At 38.2% G+C, this 19,974-nt stretch overlaps 1 protein-coding gene across 3 annotated transcripts in view; it reads left to right on the top strand.

Annotated features, from left to right (window-relative positions):
• Nucleotides 1-19,974, top strand: part of Fras1 (Fraser extracellular matrix complex subunit 1) — a 425,584-nt gene that overhangs the window by 209,129 nt on the left and 196,481 nt on the right. For all 3 annotated transcript variants that reach the window (XM_078021445.1, XM_078021446.1, XM_078021447.1), the window contains one exon: nt 5,226-5,369. In XM_078021445.1, coding sequence (XP_077877571.1) covers nt 5,226-5,369 — 144 coding nt within the window. The remainder of the gene's footprint in view (nt 1-5,225; nt 5,370-19,974) is intronic.

Below are 19,974 nucleotides of genomic sequence, written 5' to 3' on the forward strand. Positions count from 1 at the left end.
GATGGAACATTGTAGTAAACGGATCAAAAATGGTGTTCACTCAGATGTCCTCTGAACTTCTTTGAAATATGTGTGAGATCTTAGCTTCTCAGGCAACCAGTCTTGGCCTCTTGTGAGTCTCTGGATTGCAGAGGAGCAGGATGAGGGGATGGGAGAGGGGCCAGTAGTCTTCCAGGCATTTGAGCCTCACCAAACTATTTTCAGTCACTTTTCAATGGGCCTTTTGTGTTTGGTAGAGATTTCAGGGAAAGAGCTTCAAGTATGAGGCTTCTGGTAAAAGGCCAGATCCCCTTTACATAGCTGCTGGAGTAATCCTCAGGGGCTCCAGGTCTTTCCTTTGTACGTGAACCCACCTTCCATACAGTCTCTTCCACCTTCTATTTCGTGCTGCACTTTAACTTCTCCCTCTAAAAGCACATTGCTTTTGACACCAGTTGAGGCAAGTTCATCAGGTCTCCCTTAAAGCACTCACAGGATGGCATACAACATTCTCTCCTTTTTCAAACACCTTTTCAGCTCATCATGTCCTCATGAATTAGGTACAACAAGTATTCCCACTTCACAAGTCAGAAAACCAGGGAACAATGAAGTTGAGTTTTAGAAAAATTTTTCATCTGATAAGTTTCTTATTGAAAATTTGCCCACTGTCACCAGATAATACTTTGAGCATTGGCTCAAAGTGCTTCCTAGTCATTCATGAGATGAGAGTGAAAACCTTGCTCCAGGATGGACAAGAACCAGAAGCAAGGAGCTTTGACCTCACTGATGAAATCTGCTGATGGCTAATGCAGATTCCCTGACATCTTGCTGAACAGGTCCTAGAAGGACCCTTCTCTTTCCTGAGGGAAGGTTTGATCCAAAGGCTGAGCCTGTGGCTATCTGATCTTTTGTCTGGCCTGGAAAGGCTTCTGAAAAAAATAGATTGCTTTTAAAAGGAATTCCTTTTCACACTTCCCGGAAAAGGGGCTACATTTTATTCTTAGGGAAGCACAGGTTTAAAAAGTCTTAAATATTCAAGTACAAAAGGTTTTTTTCTTTATTTTCAGAGTAAGGTTTCTATATAGAGCTGATGAAAGGAAAAATAACCCATTGCTTTTCATTTTTGAAATGAATTGCTTGACAAGCCAACACATGTCTTGTTTTGCTCCAGCAAAGTCAGGGGCCTTCCCAAATAAATTATCTACTGCATGTGAGATAAGATGACTTTCCCTTATTCGCCCTTTAAAAAATTTATTGCTGCAATTTTCACAATATACAATTCAAGACTTGAATGATCTGAAATGTATCGCTAAGAGAAATTATGACGAAAAGTTAGGGAGTGAACTTTTACATTTCACAAGAACCCCAAATGGAATAAAAGCCACATGTAAAATAAGCTTGCAAGAAGAGATAATCTGCAGTAGCATATGTTCAGTATTAGAAATTAGAAATCAATTGCAAAACACAGTGGGAGTATGTCATCCTGTGAAACGATAGCTCAGCATGCTCTGTGTTGAAATAAAATCCCTCTGCCATTGTACTTGGCATGGAACATGCATTTTACCCAATATGGAAGAAAGAGAAAGGCCAACAAGGACCAGTATTGCATTTGGTACTCTATATAGATACAGCATGAATATTTATCTTCCTAAACAGACCTGGACTTCAGCATTTTTTTGCATTTTTAAAGTGCATTTTATAGTCTTATAAAAAGTTGATCTTATCATATCTTAGGACTACAACATTGTGGTTTGTTGTTTCCAGGTAGAAGGATACTGAAAGGATGGATTTCCTGTAACCAATTAAAAAATCCATTGTGCATTCATTTGGCATATATTTAATGAGTCCTGACTGTGTACTAGGTATCAATCTGGACACTGTGAGGGCTTAAGATGACTAAAACATGGTCCCCATTTGGGAAGTTACTATGTTCCACTGCATGGGATTGATTTGCAAAGAAATAGTACAAAATGGAAAATACCATAAGAGAGGCATGGATAAAATGCTGCAGGAACATAGAGAAAGGAGTAACTAACTTTGTTTAGAAACTTTCAACAAAGCTTCGCAGAGGCAGTAAAAACTTAGGAGGCCTCTGGAGTGTAAGAGGATTACAAAAGCTAAGGAAGGAGGCAGAGAGAATAATTTAGGTGGGTGAATCCTGGTAGTGGATCCAGAACCCAAGAACAGGCATGTGCGTGTTTATGAGCCCTTGTCCCCTGGAATCAGCATGGGGAGGGTAGCAGCAGAAGAGCTAGAAAGTATAGTAATGATCAGTTTGTGAGGGGCCTGAATGCCTTCCCCAACTCTGTATTTACAGAGGCAGTCCTGCTCATCTTTTGGTTCCTGATTTGATAATTAACACCAAGGGTTATATTAAAATATTTAACAGGAAGCATAGCAGATTCAAATTAGTCAGAAGGTCAGGCTTCTCAGACTCTCTTCTGCATAGGACCTTTTGCTTGCTGGACGTGGTATGGATAGGCCAGGGATCCCAGGAAGAAGTCAGAGTATCAAGGAAAGGCGCTTAAGGGTGACAGACATTTACCAACCAGTTTGGAGGTATTTCACTATTTTAGCAGCCAGTGTAGGTGAGTGCACAGCCATCAAGCCAGTCACCAAAGATCCAGGGAACTGTGCTTTCATTTCTTGTCTCTTCTGCAATCCCTGGACAAAGATGACTTCATCCTCTAAAGATATCTTGAGCTAACCATGTCCTCTCCCTACTGCCTGAATGAACTCTCTAAAAAAGCAGAACTGATTAAAGCTTTTCTAGGAGATGAGGTTCAAGGCCCTTACTTGGACCTCTTGACCTTGGTGATCTGGCCTCTGCTGTCTTCAAAGCCTCACTGTCCAAAGGATCATCATTCCTTTGGACAATTACTCCCCACTGCCATGTGCACAATGCCCCAGTGTGCCCAGGTGATGGAGTGTGGCAGGTATTCCTGCAGTGGGCCTCAGGTAAATGGCTTACCTTTAGCTGGTGGGAAGCCCCCTGCAGGCTACCACAGAGCCTGGTATATGGTAGCTGCTTCTGTCACAGGTTGATAGATCTGCCTGACAGACCTTCTTAGAAATGAGATCAGGCTTTATGTTTGTTTGGTTAGGTAACTTTGAGTGAAGCCAAGGCATGAACAGTGACAGATACCTCAGATGATGACGGCAGTGAGTTATCAAGGGTAGCTGAATAAATGAGTGGCATATTTTATGTATGCTAAAGGTGCAGTTTGTTACCGAGATCCTTGCATCCACATTTTTAATTGTAATGCAATCCCAGCTGCTTATCCCAAGTATGAACAGAATTCTGGTGCAACCTTTATAAGATATGAAGGAGTTGAATATAAATGAAGTCACTCAAGAGATGTTTAAAGCACCAAGCACTGAGCTCGACACAGAGTTAACAAACTAGAAATGGGCTCTGCCTTCTTCAAGCTTGCAGCCTCTTGATGGAACAAGATAGTAAGTAAGGAAACTTTCTTCCATCTCTCTATCCCATCAAATTAGTCCAGGCTATCCTCATGACTCACATAGACCTCAGGTAGTTCTTCCTGCTTACCTGCACATCCTTACCCTCTCTCCATGACAGCCAGAGGGATCTTTGAAAATCTAAGTCAGGAGTGTGGCTCTTGAATGAACCCATTAGTGACTTCAGGTTAGGATTAAATGCCTAATTCCTTGTGGTTTTCAAGGTTAAGTTTGATCATCCCTCTGCATGTGGCTCCAACCCATAATGGTACCACTGTGCCCCACAGTGCCCCAGCAGCTCCAGCCACCAGGGCAAACTTCATTTCCCTGAACACCTGAACTCCTTCCATTCTCAAGAATGTTGCTGTGCTGTTCTCTGATTCTCCCCATAGCTGCTCACTTCCCATCCTTCCGATCTATGAAGTGGGCCCCACCACCCACACCATAGTTACTCTTTATGGCAGAGTGTTCCTAGCATTTAACAAAATTAGTAATTATCTTTAAATTTGTTGAGGAGAAAAATTGTCTGAAATTAAGACTTTCTTGTGCAATTTAGAACTGAGAGAAGAGGATTGGATCTTGAAGTTTACAATGTAGGTACCCTATCATCTGCCTGGAAAAGGGATTCCTAATTAAATTGCTAAGGTATGATTACCAAGTCACTTACCAGCAGCAAACACATTCATTCCCTCTACCAATTTTGATCAGAATCAATGCCTCTGCAAAATAGGTTGTGCTCCATTGTGAAGCAAGCATTTAAGAAATTAGGATGTATTAACCAAAGTATAGGTGGATTTAGCTATACAGCCAGCTTGCCAATTCTGAAAATATTCAATTAGTTAGTTTATGCTTTGCTTTGTAGAAGTAATAAGGTAAAGAGCAAGTATGAATGGTAATAATAATAATAATAAAGCCCAAATGTTGGAAGAGAAGAAAATTGTAGAATGTTAACCCATTGAGTCCCAATTTTTCTGTTCTGTGAATATTTCTACAAAAGCAAGACAGGTACATTAAGATAGGTCAGAAATCATAATCTATAGTGTAGATATATACACCCATATAATTATTTCAATTAGTGTATTGTAATATAATTATGTTCTTAACATAATTACATATTTTTATCCATGTTTTATACCTGGTATGTGGGACAAAATGGGTGAAGGGAACAACTGTAGTCTTGGAGCAACCTATGGTTGGAAACCAAAGGCATAAGAAAGAAGCAGACCTCACAAATCCTTCAGATTCATGTATAGGGTAGACATTATGGCAGGAAAAGTGCAGATGAATGTTGTGAGGAAGAACAGAAGCTAGTGGGGGTCAAGGGGTTGGGGAGGGAGAGAGAGAGGACCCAGATACCAAGTAGTTCTCCATCCTTGAAAGGTCTAATGGTGGAGGTGTTGGAGGGTTATACTATTGACACTCTGCTGTGTGATTTTAAAAGTCGAGGGATGCAGGGCCATCTGATTTCATTAAACAGTCCCATTTGTGCCTGGAAAATGATGTTTTCCTGCCCTGTGACTCCCAGTACTCCAAACCCCCACTCTCCTGTTCCACATCTCTTAGCGATCATTTCCTGAAGTCATCCTCCTGGTCATAGTTTGCTTTTTTATCAACCTCCCCCCGCCCCACGTGCTGAGTGGGGAGGTTCATTTCTCCTGAGGTGTACCTAGGTGCATTACAGTCCAGGAACCAAGGAGCCAATCAACAGCCTCCTTGTAAATCCAAACCTCTAAAAGAAAAGTGACCTGCAGTCATTGTTCACTGATTTTGCTCTTTACCTGCAGGCTGTCATGAGTCCTGTGCACGCTGCTGGGGCCCCACAGAGAAGCACTGCGTGGCCTGCAAAGATCCCCTGCAAGTGCTGCGAGATGGCAGCTGTGAGAACAGTTGTGGTGACGGTTTCTACAACAGGAAGGGGACCTGTGTTGGTAAGTGCCGGGCGGAGATGCCAAAGCATCTTTTCCTTTTCCAGCATCCCTTGTATTCAAGTAATAGCATGGGTAACCAATGTTTCTGTGGCTCATTGAGTACATGAATGGTTGCTGACACTGACTTTGCTTTGGTACTTTGAAACTGCTAAGTGGGATCTCCTTCCACTGCCCTGACACCTTTTTAGAATGAGGTTTTCATTTCAGCCTCATTCAGCAGAGAAAGACATCGAGGCCCAGGCTGCCTGCTCATAAGCCACCGCTGTAGGAGAGGAGTAGGGTTCCCACTCATGCCTTGCTTTCCCCCAAACCTAAATTCTGTCAATGCAAGACCACCCTCTGTATAGCCAAGGGCAGACCCACCTGTGGTGTTGGTGCCACTGACATGAAGCTATAGCATCACTGTCATTCCACCTTTAACACCTGTAGCATAACAAGAGTTAACCCAGCATAGTGCTTCCTCATGCCCTGTATAGGAACCCTGAAAGGGAGGAAGTATGGGGGAAGGCATGGCTTGAGAAAGTTACTTCATATTTCTGCATTATCAATTTCTCACTTATAGAGTGGGGATAATAGTAGCACCTGTGGTAGACAAAAAGACCCCAAAGATCTCCATGTTCTAATCACCAGATTAGTGCTACCTTAGATGGCAAAAAGGACTTTGCAGGTATAATTAAGTTTAAGGATCTTGCGATGGGAATATTACTTTGGATTATGGGGGTGAGCAGTATATAATTACAATGGTTCTATAAGAGGAAGGCAGCACAGATGAGAGGGGGAAAAAAGTCAGAATAGAACCAGAGGTCAAGCTTGAGAGATGCAAGGAAGGAGCCATGAACCTGCAGTCTGGCTTTAGAATCCACAAAGGGCAAGGGAATTGATTCTGCTCTGGAGCTTCCATAAGGTATTACATCCCTATTGACTCTGGATTTTAGGACTTTCTAACCCTAGAACTCTAAGATAATATATTTGTGTTGTTTTAAGTCAAAAAGTTTGTGGTAATTTGTTACAGCAGCAATTGGAAACTGATACACACTCAGCTCAGAAGGCTGTTGAGAGGATTGAGTTAATGTACGCAAAGCACTTAGAATGTTTCTGGGCAGAGTGTTCTGTCAGTATTTGGTGTTTAATCTTCACAACTTCATGCAATAAACATTATCATTCTCATTTTCCTGGTGAGGTCATGGAAGGTAAGAAACTTGCCTCAGGTCATCGGACTTATAATGGGCAGAATGGAATTTAAACTTAGATTTTCTGGCTCTAGGTCATAAATGTCCTTGAACTGCTACTGCTAGCAGTAATGTGGCATTGCCTTATGCACCTCTGCTCATTTCCCCCCTTTTCCTTTTCATTCTTTTTTCTTCTTCCTTTCCTCCTCTTTCTTCCTTGTCTGCCCTGGCGGTCTAGGTGAATCAGCTGCCCCTGTGGACGTTGCTAGGTCCACAGGGAGCATTCTGACAATAAATGAAAGGTTGGAGTTGCGCTTACTGTGATGCCCATACTTATAGAAAGACCATGATGACTTTCTTTTCATAACTAAGTCCACTAAATCAATTAAAATGTGCAGCTCATAAAACTTGCTTGACTTATTGTCCTCATTTGTTCACTGAGCTGGGCAACAGCAAAAATGAGATGATCTTTGGGACTTGACAGATCCACTTGTCTTAGGGAAGAGAGAGAGCCCTTGCAGCTGCTTGCTTAATGCTGTGGAGAGATCTATCAGCTTTGCTGGTGTGAAAAATCTCACTTGGTATGGATGAGTCACAGGTGCTTTCTTGTGGATTTGAGAGAGAAGAGGAAAGAAAGGCCAGGCTGCCATTAGCTTGAGCAAGCTAATCTTTTTCTGCCACCATCACTTTCCTGCTCAATTAAGCCAGATGTATTCTCTAAAGGTCCACAGATGTCAAATTTGCAGCTAATCTAAGGGCCTAAAGGCATTTACCCTTTAAGTCCCCAAGGAGGCTGGTTACTGTCACTAACAGAGGAGCAGGTGACACTGGCCTGCCATTATCAGGACTGAGAAAGCAACTCTTGCTGGTGAAGTGTTGTATTCTAGAGAAGAAATAGTTAGTGTGAGCCTTGGGGCAGTGAGGGATGGGAACCTGCTTGGGTTAAGAGGTTGAGTGAAGAAAGCCAGGGCTCCTTGTAGCCTGGAAGAATTTTAAAAGACTAATGAACAGTGGCTTAGAGAAAGAGAGTACACATCTGAAATGCTATCTATATATATTTTGGAAAGTGTCAGAAAACTTGTAGACAGGAGGACAGAACTGATATTAATCAGGCAACTCATCATTCTCAACAAGTAATTACTGGACACATACCATGAGCTTAGCACCTTGCAAGAGTTTGTGATGCCATTGGTATTGACCCGTGCACCTGTTAATAAAGAAAACTGGAGCTTACTTACACTCCGCAGAAATTGTTAGACTTCTCTAAGTTGATATCCAATGACCTCAGAAATGTTCCCCATAAATGTTTTCTGAAACAACACTAAGGGTGGATATGATCAAAGTATGTTATTTGCATGTATGAATAAGCCACAAAGAAACCCATTATTCTATAAAACTAAAATACACTAATAAAAAAATAGAAAACAAAACAATGATGAACCAAGTTGCTGATTGCTATCAGAATGTTAATTAAGACATTGGATGCTGATAATGGTGACTTATTTCCAATTCAGATTAGCGATATTTAAGATAAAGACTGGCTGGGTTTGGTTTAATCATTTATAGCCAACCAGCCCATATCAGCTGAAATCCCAAAGTTGAGTGCTGAGAAAAATCCAGCACAGCCTGTTAGAAACGGCAATGTGCCCTGGCCGGAAGAACTTGCAGTACCCACGTTCCTCTATGATACCTGTCTTGGATTTTAGAAATATTAGACATAAAGGGTGGGATAATACAAAGGATAAACCTCCTCATTCTTTCAAGTACTTGTGCTTATTTTTTTTTTTTTGTACCAGGGATTGAACTCAGGGGCACTCGACCACTGAGCCACATCCCCAGCCCTATTTTGTATTTTATTTAGAGACAGGGTCTCACTGAGTTGCTTAGTGCCTCACTTTTGCTGAGGCTGGCTTTGAACTCTCGATTCTCCTGCTTCAGCCTCCCAAGCCACTGGGATGACAGGCGTGCGCCACCACACCCGACCTTATTTGTACTTTTAAGAAGGTCTTTTCTTACTCTAGATAACATGGTAAATCAAATTCAGAAGTTTTGTTAGCTATTCTCTCTCTCTTTCCATCCCTTCTTTCTCTCTCCATCCTTCCTGTCTCCTCTCCTTTTTCTTTTATCCTCATTTCCCTTTCTTACTCAGGCAATCACTTTAATTTTTAAAACTATTTTATGTTTATATTAGCTGGTTATTTTTGTTCTGAGGGCCGACATATTTAATTTCCTTAAATATTATCATGTTGTAGAGTTTATGCTGGTCTCTGCTTCTCTCGCATTATATTTTTAAGATTCACCCATATTGTTATATTATCTGGCCCTCCACTTTTCACGGCTGCTTAGAACTCCTGTGTGTATACCCACACTATCCAGTCTGCCAGTGATAGACTACCTCCATTCCCTCTATCTGCATGCCATCACTAGAGAGTGACAGAAAACAACCCTGAAACCGTCACTTTATGAGTTTGCCTGGGAGGTTCCCTGGGATTTATACCCTGGAGCAGAATTGTTGGTTTCTTGACTCTCCATATTCTTTGTTTGATGAACTTGCTCTCCATAATAGCTGTTCCATTTACACCCCCAAAATGAAGATTCTCTCATCTCCCTATCTTTGCCACCATTTGAAGTCATTGAGCTGATTTTTTTCTGCTTAGTAGGTAGAAAGCGCCATTTAATTAAATTAGCGTAGTTTTTATTATTAATACAAGTATATCTAACTCCAGTTGGATTTTGCATTTTCTCTCTTATCAATGGGTTTTCAGTTTGCTTTTCCTATTGTTATATTGACTTTGCTATCTTTTATGAATTTCCTTATATATTATATATATTAACTCTTTTCACCTTTAAATATTCAAAATTTCCCATCCTCTTCTCTTTTAACTTTGAATGTGATGTCCATTGTTAAACAGAAATTTTATCATTGTTTTTGCTTGAAAGTTTGCTTTTGAGTTTTGGTTTAATGAGGTCTATTCATTTTTCTCCTATCAGTTTGACAATTTTGTCTTAATGTAGGTTGTCAGTCCACAGGGAGTTCGTTCATATATCTGGGTTTAGGAAGGGATTTGTTTTGATTTTTCTTTATTTTGTTTCCCAGTTTTCTGAACATTATCTATTCATTCAATCTTACCATCTCTGTTTATCTTTATTTTGTATATTAAGCTTCCACATGCACATGGGTTGGGCTGAGCTATTCTGTAGTCTAGATTTCTGTTCTTATATCACTATCACACTCTTATGAGTTTTTATTGCTTTGTACTGTTTCAGTATCTGATTAGGAAAATTTCTCCTTTCTTCTTCAAATTTGACTTAGCTGTTCATGGACATTAAAGTACATTTATTGAATTCCTGAGAAAATTCGTCTTGCATTTCTATTGATATTATATTGAAGTTCTAGATTACTTTGTGAATTTAAACATGATAGTTAAGAAGATGTCTTAACTATCATGTTTAAATTTACAAATTACCCTGAAAGTATTCATTCAGATTATTATACTATTTAGTATGTTATATTTTCATTATTGGTTAATAACTAATCTACAGTTCTTTACTTCTAGGAAATTCCATAAAGCTAACAGGTTATTCAGTTTTGTTGAGATAACTATTTTAGAATTGAGAACTTTACAAGGTTTTATGGGGGCTAAGCAGGGAGAATGCTTTTTAGATTCATTTTTGTTTCTCTGTTCCAGTCATGAGTTGAGGGGTGATTTCCTTTTTCCCAATATTAAAGCCTTTGCTTTATCCCATTTGCTGAAATTATCTTATTCATTTGCTTCTACAGGGATGCTGAATTCTCCAACATGCAGGATGGACCAGTTGGCCCCATCTCCTAGCATCTTTTTACTCAGTTCTTGAGATTATTTTTTAGGACGTTAGCAGAGTATAGGTGGACTAAGGAAACAGAATGAATCTCTGCAGTTCTCTCTTGTTGAAACATTAATTCTCTGTGTGAAGAAGGCCACTTAGTTTGTTTTGAAAGAAGTGAGTCAGTGTGAGGGAGAAGGTGGAGTCCTGGACTGGCCTGCAGCCCTGCTTGCCTGCGCCTCCTTCTCTGCTCTGACCAAGGATGGTCTCTCCACCTGCACTTTTTCTTTTGAGAATATTTTGAGACAAGATTTTGCTAAGTTGCTGAGGCTGGCTTCAAATTTGTGATTCTCCTGCCTCTGCCTCCCAACTCGCTGGGAATACAAACTTGTGCCACCACGCCTGGATCCCACCTGCACTTTGGAATATGCAGTCCTGTTTTTACCTAGGTAGCCATTTTGCTAATCATTCAGATTTCTAAAGATCACCTTTCCAGTGTCTATATATGTCTTGAATTTTTAAAATGTTATAGTGACTCAACAACCCTTGGCCTTTTAAATTATTTTTCTCCCTGTCCCCTTTCATTCATAGTGTTTAAAGGAGCACTTTACAGTGAATGACAGCTTTCACTTTTGTTCTGTCCAGGGACTCTTCTGGAATGAGTGGCACACGTGATCCAAAGCTCGGTTTCTAAGTGCGGTAGAACCTTTTTAGATGTGATTGATTCTTTCTGCATCGTTAGGGACTTTCCTCTGAGACTTCTCCCCTTGACATCTCAGCCATTAGTAGTTCCTTTTTTGTCTTCTATCATTGGATCATTTCTTCTTGGTCATTTTTACAGAAGAAAATCTTCTTATCTTCTCTTGCATGCTTTTCCTGAATTAGTCAACAAATTTCTGCTCTCAACAACTATTTATATGTGATGAACTTTAGATCTCTCTCTTGAGTCTAGAACTAAAATCAGACTCCTTACTGGACCCCACCTATCCCAAAGTGTGCTCCTCATAATCCTCCATACCTACATTCAAAAATGGCACCTCTTGTCCCCCAAGACAGACTCCTGGAAGCCATATGAGACATCTCTCTTTCATAGCTTTCAAATATATCCTTCACAGCCTTGCCTCAACCCCTAATCATCTTGTTCCATGCACCTTGCCAAGATCTTTCAACTGTGTCCCCAATATTCTTCCTCATCCCTCCTAGCTATTTTCCATATTGAAAGCCAAAGTGGCCTTTCTTTTTTCTCTCCATATTTTTATTGGTGCATTATAGTTGCACATAATGGTGGGATTCTTTATTTCATGTTGGCACACACACAATATACAACATAATTTGGCCAATATCACTCCCCAGGATTTCCCCTTTCTCTCTACTCCTTCCTTTCCCTTGTCCCTACTCTACTGATCTCCCTTCCATTTTCATGAGGCCCACTCCACAAATTTTCTCTTTTTCCTCTTTAGCTTCCACATAGGAGAGAAAACAGGTGACCCTTTAGCCTCTGAGTTTGTCTTATTTTGCTCTACATAATGCTCTCAATTCCATCCATTTTCATGAAAACTCCATTGTGTTTATATACCTCATTTTCTTTATCCACACATCCATTGATGAACACCTAGACTGGTTCCATAGTTTGGCTATTGTGAATTGTGCTGCTGTAAACGTGTGTATGCATGTATTGCCCAAGTATGCTGACTCTAGTTATTTAGGATAAATACTGAGAAGTGCTATCACTGTGTTGTTTATGGGTTCTGTTCCTAATTTTTGGAGCAATGTCCATACTGATAGCCATAGTGGTTGTACTAATTTCCAGTACCACCCAACAGTAAAAAGTGATCCTTTTTCTCTACATCCTCTTCATCATTTATTATTGTTTGAATTCTTGATGACTGCCATTCTAATGGGAAAAAGAAGACATCTTAGTGCCACTTTGGTTTACATTTCCTAATTGCTAACAGTGTTGGAAATGTTTTCCTTTATTTGTTAACCATTTGTATTTCTTCCTTTTAGAAGTGTCTGTTTAGTTCATTTACCCATTTATGAATTGGGTTGTTTATTTTTGGGGTGTAAAGTTTTTTGAGTTTTTTTATATATATTCTAGATATTAATCCTCTGTCAAAGTGGTAGCTAACAAAGATTCTTCTCCCATTCTGTAGGTTCCCTCTTCACATTCTTAATTGCTTTTTTGCTGTTCAGAAGCTTTTTAATTTGATGACATCCCACCAATTAACTCTTGGCATTATTTCCTGAGCTTAGGGGTTCTGTTGAGAAAGTCATTACCTGCACCTGTATGTTGGAGTGACTCTATGTTTTCTTCTAGGAGTTGCATAGTTTCTGGTCTAATTTCAAGTTCTTTGAATCACTTTGAGTTCACTTTTGTGCAGGATGTGACATAAGGATCTAATCTCATTCTTCTACCTATGGATAATTTCCCAGTACCATTTGTTTAAAAGGCTATCTCTTCTCCAGTGTTTGTTTTTGGCACCTCCTTCAAAGATTAGAAGACTGGATCTGTGTGGGTATGTCTTTTGAGTATTCTGTTCTATACCCTTGGTCTATGTTTATTTTTTTTATGCCAGCACCATTCATTTTTTTGTTACTATAGCACTGTAGCATCATTTGAAGTCAGGTTACTGATACCTCCAGCTTTTTTTTTTGGCTTAGAATTACTTTGATTATTCTGGGTCTTTGATTCTTCTACATGAATTTTAGGACTTTTTTTATGTTCTGGGAAGAACATAAATGTCAGTTGTATTTTGATAAGGATTGCACAAAACTATATATTTCTTTTGGTAGTATATCCATTTTTAACAATATTAATTCTGTCTATCCATGAACATGGGAGGCCTTTCTATCTTCTTGTGTCTTCTTCCATGTTCTGTTGTTTTGATTGTAGGGGGCTTTCACCTCCTTGGTTAGATTTATTCCTAGGATTTTAAAAAAATATTTATGTTTTTTTTTTTTCTTTTTTGAGGCAATGTAAATGGGATTGATTTCCTGATTCTTTCTCAGCAGATTCATTACTGGCGTATAGGAACACTATTGATTTTTATATGTTCATTTTGCAACCTGCTACTTTGTTTAATTTGTTTATTAGCTCTACAGTCTTCTGTGGAGCTTTTTGGATCTTCTAAGTATAGGATCATATTATATGCAAACAGTGATAATTTTACTTCTTTGTTTCCTATTTTTATTCCTTTTATTTCCTTGTCTAATTTCTCTGGCTAGGATTTTTAGTACTATATTAAATAGAAGTGGTGAGAATTGACATCCTTGTCTTTTTCCAGTTTTTAAAGGAAATGCTTTCAGTTCTTTATCATTCACTGATGTCTGTCTTGGGATTTTTTTTTTTTTTGTAGATAACCTTTATGATTTTAGGGTAAGTTCCCTATAGCCTTGGTTTCTTCAGTGTGTTTATCATGAAAGGTTGATGAATTTTGCCAAAGGCTTTTTTTTCTGCATCTATTGAGGTGACTTAATGATTTTTGTCCTTAATACTATTTATGTAATGAATTACACTTATTGATTTGCATATATTAAATGATCCCTGCATTCCTGGGATAAAACCAACTTGATCATGATGTACAATGTTCTTATTATATTTTTGAAAATGATTTGCTAAAAATTTATTTAGGATGTTTGTATCTAAGTTTATTAGGGATGTTGATTTATAGTGTTTTTTTCCTTTTGATGTATCTTTATGTGGTTTTGAATGTGATACTGACTTCATAGAATGAATTTGGAAATGTTTTGTCCCTTTCTATTTCATGGAATAATATGAGGAACATTGGTCTTAATTCTTCTTTAAAGGTCTTGCAGAATTCATTTGAGAGTCCGTCTGGTCCTGGGCTTTGTTAGAAAGTTTTTTATTTTGTTTGTTTTGTTTTGTTGAAAGGTTTTTTTAACTTACTGCTTCTATCTTATTGCCAGTTATTGGTCTGTTTAGGCCCCCTTGATCCAATTTTGGCAGGTCATATGTGTCTAGAAATGTATCCATTTCTTGTAGATTTTCCAATTTATTAATTTTTTTAAATTTGGTCTTCTCGCTCTCTCTCTCTCTCTCTCTCTCTCTCTCTCTCTCTCTCTCTCTCTCTCTCAATTTGGCTAATGGCTTATTAATCTTGTTTATCTTTTTTAAAAAAACTATTCCTTTTATTGATTCTTTGTATTATTTTTTATCAATTTTTGCTCTGATATTAATATTTTCTTTCTTTCTACTGGTTTTGGAATGGTTTTTTCTTATTTTAGACCTTGCGATGTATCATTGGATTTATTTGAGATCTTTCTGATTTTCTTAGATAAGCACTCATAGCTATAAATTTTTCTCATAGAACTATCTTTGTAGTATCCAAAATGTTCTAGTATGTTGTATCTCAATTTTTGTTTGATTCTAGAATTTTTCACATTTCCCCCTTTATTTCTTCTATCACTCATTCACTATTCAAAACTGTATTGTTCAATCTTCCTGTGTTTATATAACTTCTATGGGTTTTTTTTTTTTGGTGTGTGTGTGTGTGTGTGTGTGTGTGTGTGTGTGTGTATGTGTGTGTGTGGTGTTGAATTCTAATTTCATCTTGTTATGATCCAATAAGATATAAGGAATTGTGTCAGTGTTTTTGTATTTACGAAGAGTTTCCTTGTGGCTCAAAATGTCGTTTATTTTGGAGAAGGTTCCATGAACTTCTGAGAAGAATGTGTGTTTGAGTGTTATTGGATGAAATAATCTATAGATGTCTGTTAGGTCCATTTGATTTATAATATTTTCCAGGTTCAATGAGTCTTTACTGAGTTTAGATAGCTCTGGATGAGCTATCTAATGATGAGAGGTATGTTGAAATCACCCAGTATTATTGTATCAGGGTCTATCTGAGCCTTTAATTCAAAAGTGTTGTCTACTTTATGTAATTAGATGCACAAGCATTTGGGCATAAATATTTACTATTATTATGTCTTCTTGTTAGATTGTTCCCTTTTCCATTATGAAGTAATCATCTTTGTGTCTTTTGATTAATTTTGATTTGAAGCCTACTTTGTTGTAGGCTTATTCTTGTCATCTATGAGAGGTGCTACTTCTGGTTGCCTTTGGACTCCATTCTAATGGTATATAAATTTTCATCCTTTCACTTGCAGCCTGTGGCTGTCTTTGCCTATAAGATGATCTCTTGCAAACAACATGTAGTTGGGTTCTGGAAGTCTGTGTCTTTTAGTTGGAGAGTTGACACCATTCACCTTAATGTTATTATAGAAAGTTGTTTATTAATTCCTGCCATTTTTGTGTATTTCTAATGTTTAATGTGGTCCTATTTATCATTTGTTTAGCTACTTTTCAAATGAGATTTGTTTCTTTGTGAGCTTTGGGATTTGTTTTTGAATTTTTCTGTGTGAAATTTTTCCTTTAGTATTTTTATAGTGATAGCTTAGCAGCAATTTTTTAGTTTCTGATCATCTTAGAAGGTTTTTGTTTCTGCTTTGATTCTAAAGGATGGTGTTGCTAGATATAGCAGTTTTGGGTGACAGTTTTTTTTTTTTCTTTAGGACTCAGAACACATTATTCCAAGTCCTTCTGATTTTAGAATTTATGTTCAAAAATCCTAAGTAATTCTGATTCGATTGTCTCTAGATGTAACCTGACATTTTTACTCTTTTAAAAGTCTATCCTTATTCTTTATGTTAGTCTCTTTTTGTTATAATGGGTCATGAAGAGATTCTTTTTGGTCTTGTGTAATTTGGGTTCTGAATGCCTCCTATATCTGGATATACATGTCATTCTCCATGTTTGGAAAATTCTCTCTCATTATTTCTCTGCAGAGATTATTTCTTCCTTTAGCCTGTACCTCACAACCCTCTTCAATCCCAGCGATTCTTAAATTTGGTGTCTTAATGTTGTTCCAGAGCTCTTGTATATTCTAGTCATGATTACTTATTTTCTTTTCCCTAACATTGTCTGAATGTTCAAGGCTGATAACACTGTCTTCAGCTCTGAGATTCTGTCTTCAGGATGGTCTTCTCTATTAAAAAGTCTTTTAACTGAATATTTATTTAATTTTTGTGTCTTTCATTTCTGAGATTTTTGTTTGATTATTTTCAGTATATCCCAATGCCATATTTAATTTCTCATTCATACCCAGTACTGGCTTCCTTAATTAATTCTGCTGTTTTCCTTTACTCTCTTGGAATTCATTGATAATTTTTATAATTGTTCCTTTTGATTCTTTACCTGATAGTTCATCCACTTCAATATCTTTGGAGTCAGTTGCTGGTGAATTAGGAACTTTAGGAGGTGTTGTGTTAACTTTTTTTAATAAATTTTTTTTGCATATGTTGGGATGAATTTCTCTTTCACTCCTATATGGGCATTTTTAGGTCATGGTCTGCTCTTGGTAATTTCCTCGAGTGATCTAGATTAAGACCCCTTATAGGTGTGGTACCCATAGCCTTTGTGTTAATTCTCTTCATTTTTGCTGTTGAAGTGAATGTCCATGAGAGAGACCTGCAGCCTCCCTCTAGCCATTCCTATTTGGGACCTGTCATTAGTTTGGAGTTTTTCTCTCCTATTCTTATATTAAATTATAACTGAAATTTGAGTGTGGTTAATTTATGTGTGACACATGATGTGCTGTATTTTGGCTATGTTTAGTTCAGATGCTGAGTCTCTACCCTATGAACTTGTAGTGTCCCTGTAGATTGCCAGCACTTCACAGAAAAGGGAGAAACAAACAATAGCAACAAAGAATACACCACATTAAAATAAAAACCTGCTGCCTACTATGGCATTAGAACACTAATTACCACATAGATAGGAATGGAGTGGTCAGAAATTGCCAAGAGCAAAACTATAAATAACTGTGAACTTGATCTGGTAGTAGAGAAAACAGCAGGTATAAACTTTGTCATCCATAGCACTAATAACTGCAACAATATTAACAGTGTGAGCAGGAGTTATATAAAACAAGTAGTTCTAAAAAGTGGTAAAATACAGTTCATTAAGAAAAAAATGTGATAGAAAAAAAGGAGAAAGTTTACAATGTTGAAAATGTGAACATAGAAAATGCAGAACAGATGTAGCAAATGATGGTTATAAAGAAGGATGAGAAAAATTAGAAAAAAAAACCTAAAGAGAGAGAGAGAGAGAGGAAGAAAGAAAAGAATTTGGCTCTTAGTAGAAGAAATAAGAAAAAGAAAAACAAATGAACAACAAAAAATGAATGAATGAATGAATGAATGAATGAATGATCAAACAAGCCAAAACCCTAACTCTCAAAAGACATGATAAGGAAACATAACTATTGTAAGAATATGCTAAATATGGGGGGGGGGATATGTCTGTGTGTACATGTCCATGTACCAATCAGCACAGCAAAAACACTGTCGTCCCTTGCAGAAAGGAAAAAAAAAAAAAGATTTTTAATGAAAAAATAAAAGAATTGTCTTAATTGAGGTAGTCAAAACAGTCAATGAGTATAGATGGTCATTTCTTATGCCCAACTGCCTTCTCTTTGTTTCTTCTTTGGCTATGTACTGAGAGAGAGTGTGTGAGAGCAAGGTGGGGATTGTGAACCCCTCCTCTTTTTTGTTACTCACCAAGCTATCAGCTGAAGTGGCCTAAAATCGAAGCCAGTTGAAATAACTCTTAGCTTTCCTTCTCACCAGTATAAGATATTCTGGAATGGGAAGTATTGTCAATTGGAGTTTTGTCTGGACAGACCAGATGGATGTACACCCAGGGTGGGTTGCTGCAGAGTTCTAAGAGGGGAGTTCCAGTGTCTGAGGTTTAGGTCTATTCAGGACTTACAGTCTTTGTTGGGTGGCATCTATTTTGGAGAGATTAGATCAACATCCCCTGGAGCCATACAGATGCTAATCTCTCTTGGGCATATAGATCTCTGGAGTCTCCCAAGGAGTTCTACTTGAGGAGATGGGGAACCAAACCTCCACACACTGCGCTGTGCATGAATATGATCTTCCCAGGCTTAGTCCCTGAGTGTATTCACATCACCTGTTCAGTTTCCTGACCCTAGTCACCTAGTCACACGAGCTGCCAAACTCAAAGGAAAGTGAGTTGTATTCCCGTCTGTTTTTCTGACTTGAATTCCCCTGGGTACAATCTTCTCTGTGCCTGTTTCATTAACTTTATGCTAGGTAAACCATAGGGCACACACCAGGTGCTTGCTGGGACAGTAAGGCAATGTTGGCTGTGATATTTCAGCTCCCACAACAGCAAGCTGCAGTGTGACCTCCTCAAGATGACTCCCACCTCAGTTCTCTGCTTCCCAGTTGAGAAATATAGAGCATTTTTTAAACACCAATTTATTGTTCAGCCTCTGGATCAGCTAAGTTCAGGCTTCTCTTCTGATCATCAGGTTTTTCCATGCCCAATTTGTCCAGTATGTTCCTCTTTCTGTTATCCCTTCCCTCTGCAGTTAAGCAATGCTACTGCCATTGCTGCTGCGGCGGCCAGCTTGGCTCAGATGTGCTCTTTCTTGCTTTTTGCTCAATGCACCTGAATTTCTGAGTCTTTATGAGATGGTGACTGTCCAACATGGAATTTCAGTGAATTCCTTCTTTCACCAATCTAGCTGAGAAGCAGTATTCTTGTTGCTTGAATCTGTAACCATAGAACAACAGACAGTGAAGCCTTCCTCCAACCTGCCATCTTGAATCTACCCAAAGTTATCTCTTATCCACAAATCTGGCCATGTTTCTACTATGCTTGAAACCACAGAGGCCCTCAATGCCTTCCACAGGATGAGAAACTAGACAATGCCCAGTTGAATTTGAATTTCAGATAAAGTTTGAATGGTAATGCCTTCCACAGGAGACAGCCTAGACCTCACAGTATGGCTAGAGGTTTCCATAGTCTGGCTCTTCCCATTTTTCTACCTGAGTAGACTTTATGGCTTCATCTGTGGTACATTCCCATCAGCCTGGCCAAAAGCAACTTGCTTTCTAAGAAAATGCTCAAGGGTAACTTCTTTGAGTTTTCTCTTGACCTTTACAACTTCTTATCCCACACACTTTAAAAAACTATGTTTGTGCTTATATAGACTGTTTTCAACAATATATTCAGTATTATAATATTATCTATTATTTCCCTTTCTTAGACTTGTCAGCCACTTAACCTAGAGACCAAGGTGATTTGCTTTTTGTGTCTTGATCATGTAACATGACACCTGATACAGATCTTAATGAAGTTTCTGGGGGGTAAATGAATGAGTGGATCCTGTAGATTATTTGAAATCCAACAACTTCAATGCAATGTTGGTAGCACAATTGCTTAGTAAAGCTGAATTTCTGAATTTGCTCTTTCAGTAGAGTGAAGTAAAGGATATTTGATATATTTTTACACTTAAAAATTATTCATTATTTATCTATAATACATCTGGTATTTTTGGTTTATAAATCTGGCAACCCTGCCTCCAAGGCTATTTTAATTTTAAATTAAATTAAATTTTAAATTAAATTAAAATCCCATATTAAATTTGATGTACTTGTGGGTATACTTCAGAGTATCTGTAATACTTGGTTCAATGAATAATTCTTCAATTCTCCTTCAACTGTGAGAAGAGAAAGCATTTGGGATCAAGGAAACAGAGCTCGGATGAGCAGCCAGAGAATGAGATTGCTTTATTGATACC

This window comes from Ictidomys tridecemlineatus, chromosome 9 (genome assembly GCF_052094955.1).
Source record: "Ictidomys tridecemlineatus isolate mIctTri1 chromosome 9, mIctTri1.hap1, whole genome shotgun sequence".
Taxonomy (NCBI): Eukaryota; Metazoa; Chordata; class Mammalia; order Rodentia; family Sciuridae; genus Ictidomys; species Ictidomys tridecemlineatus.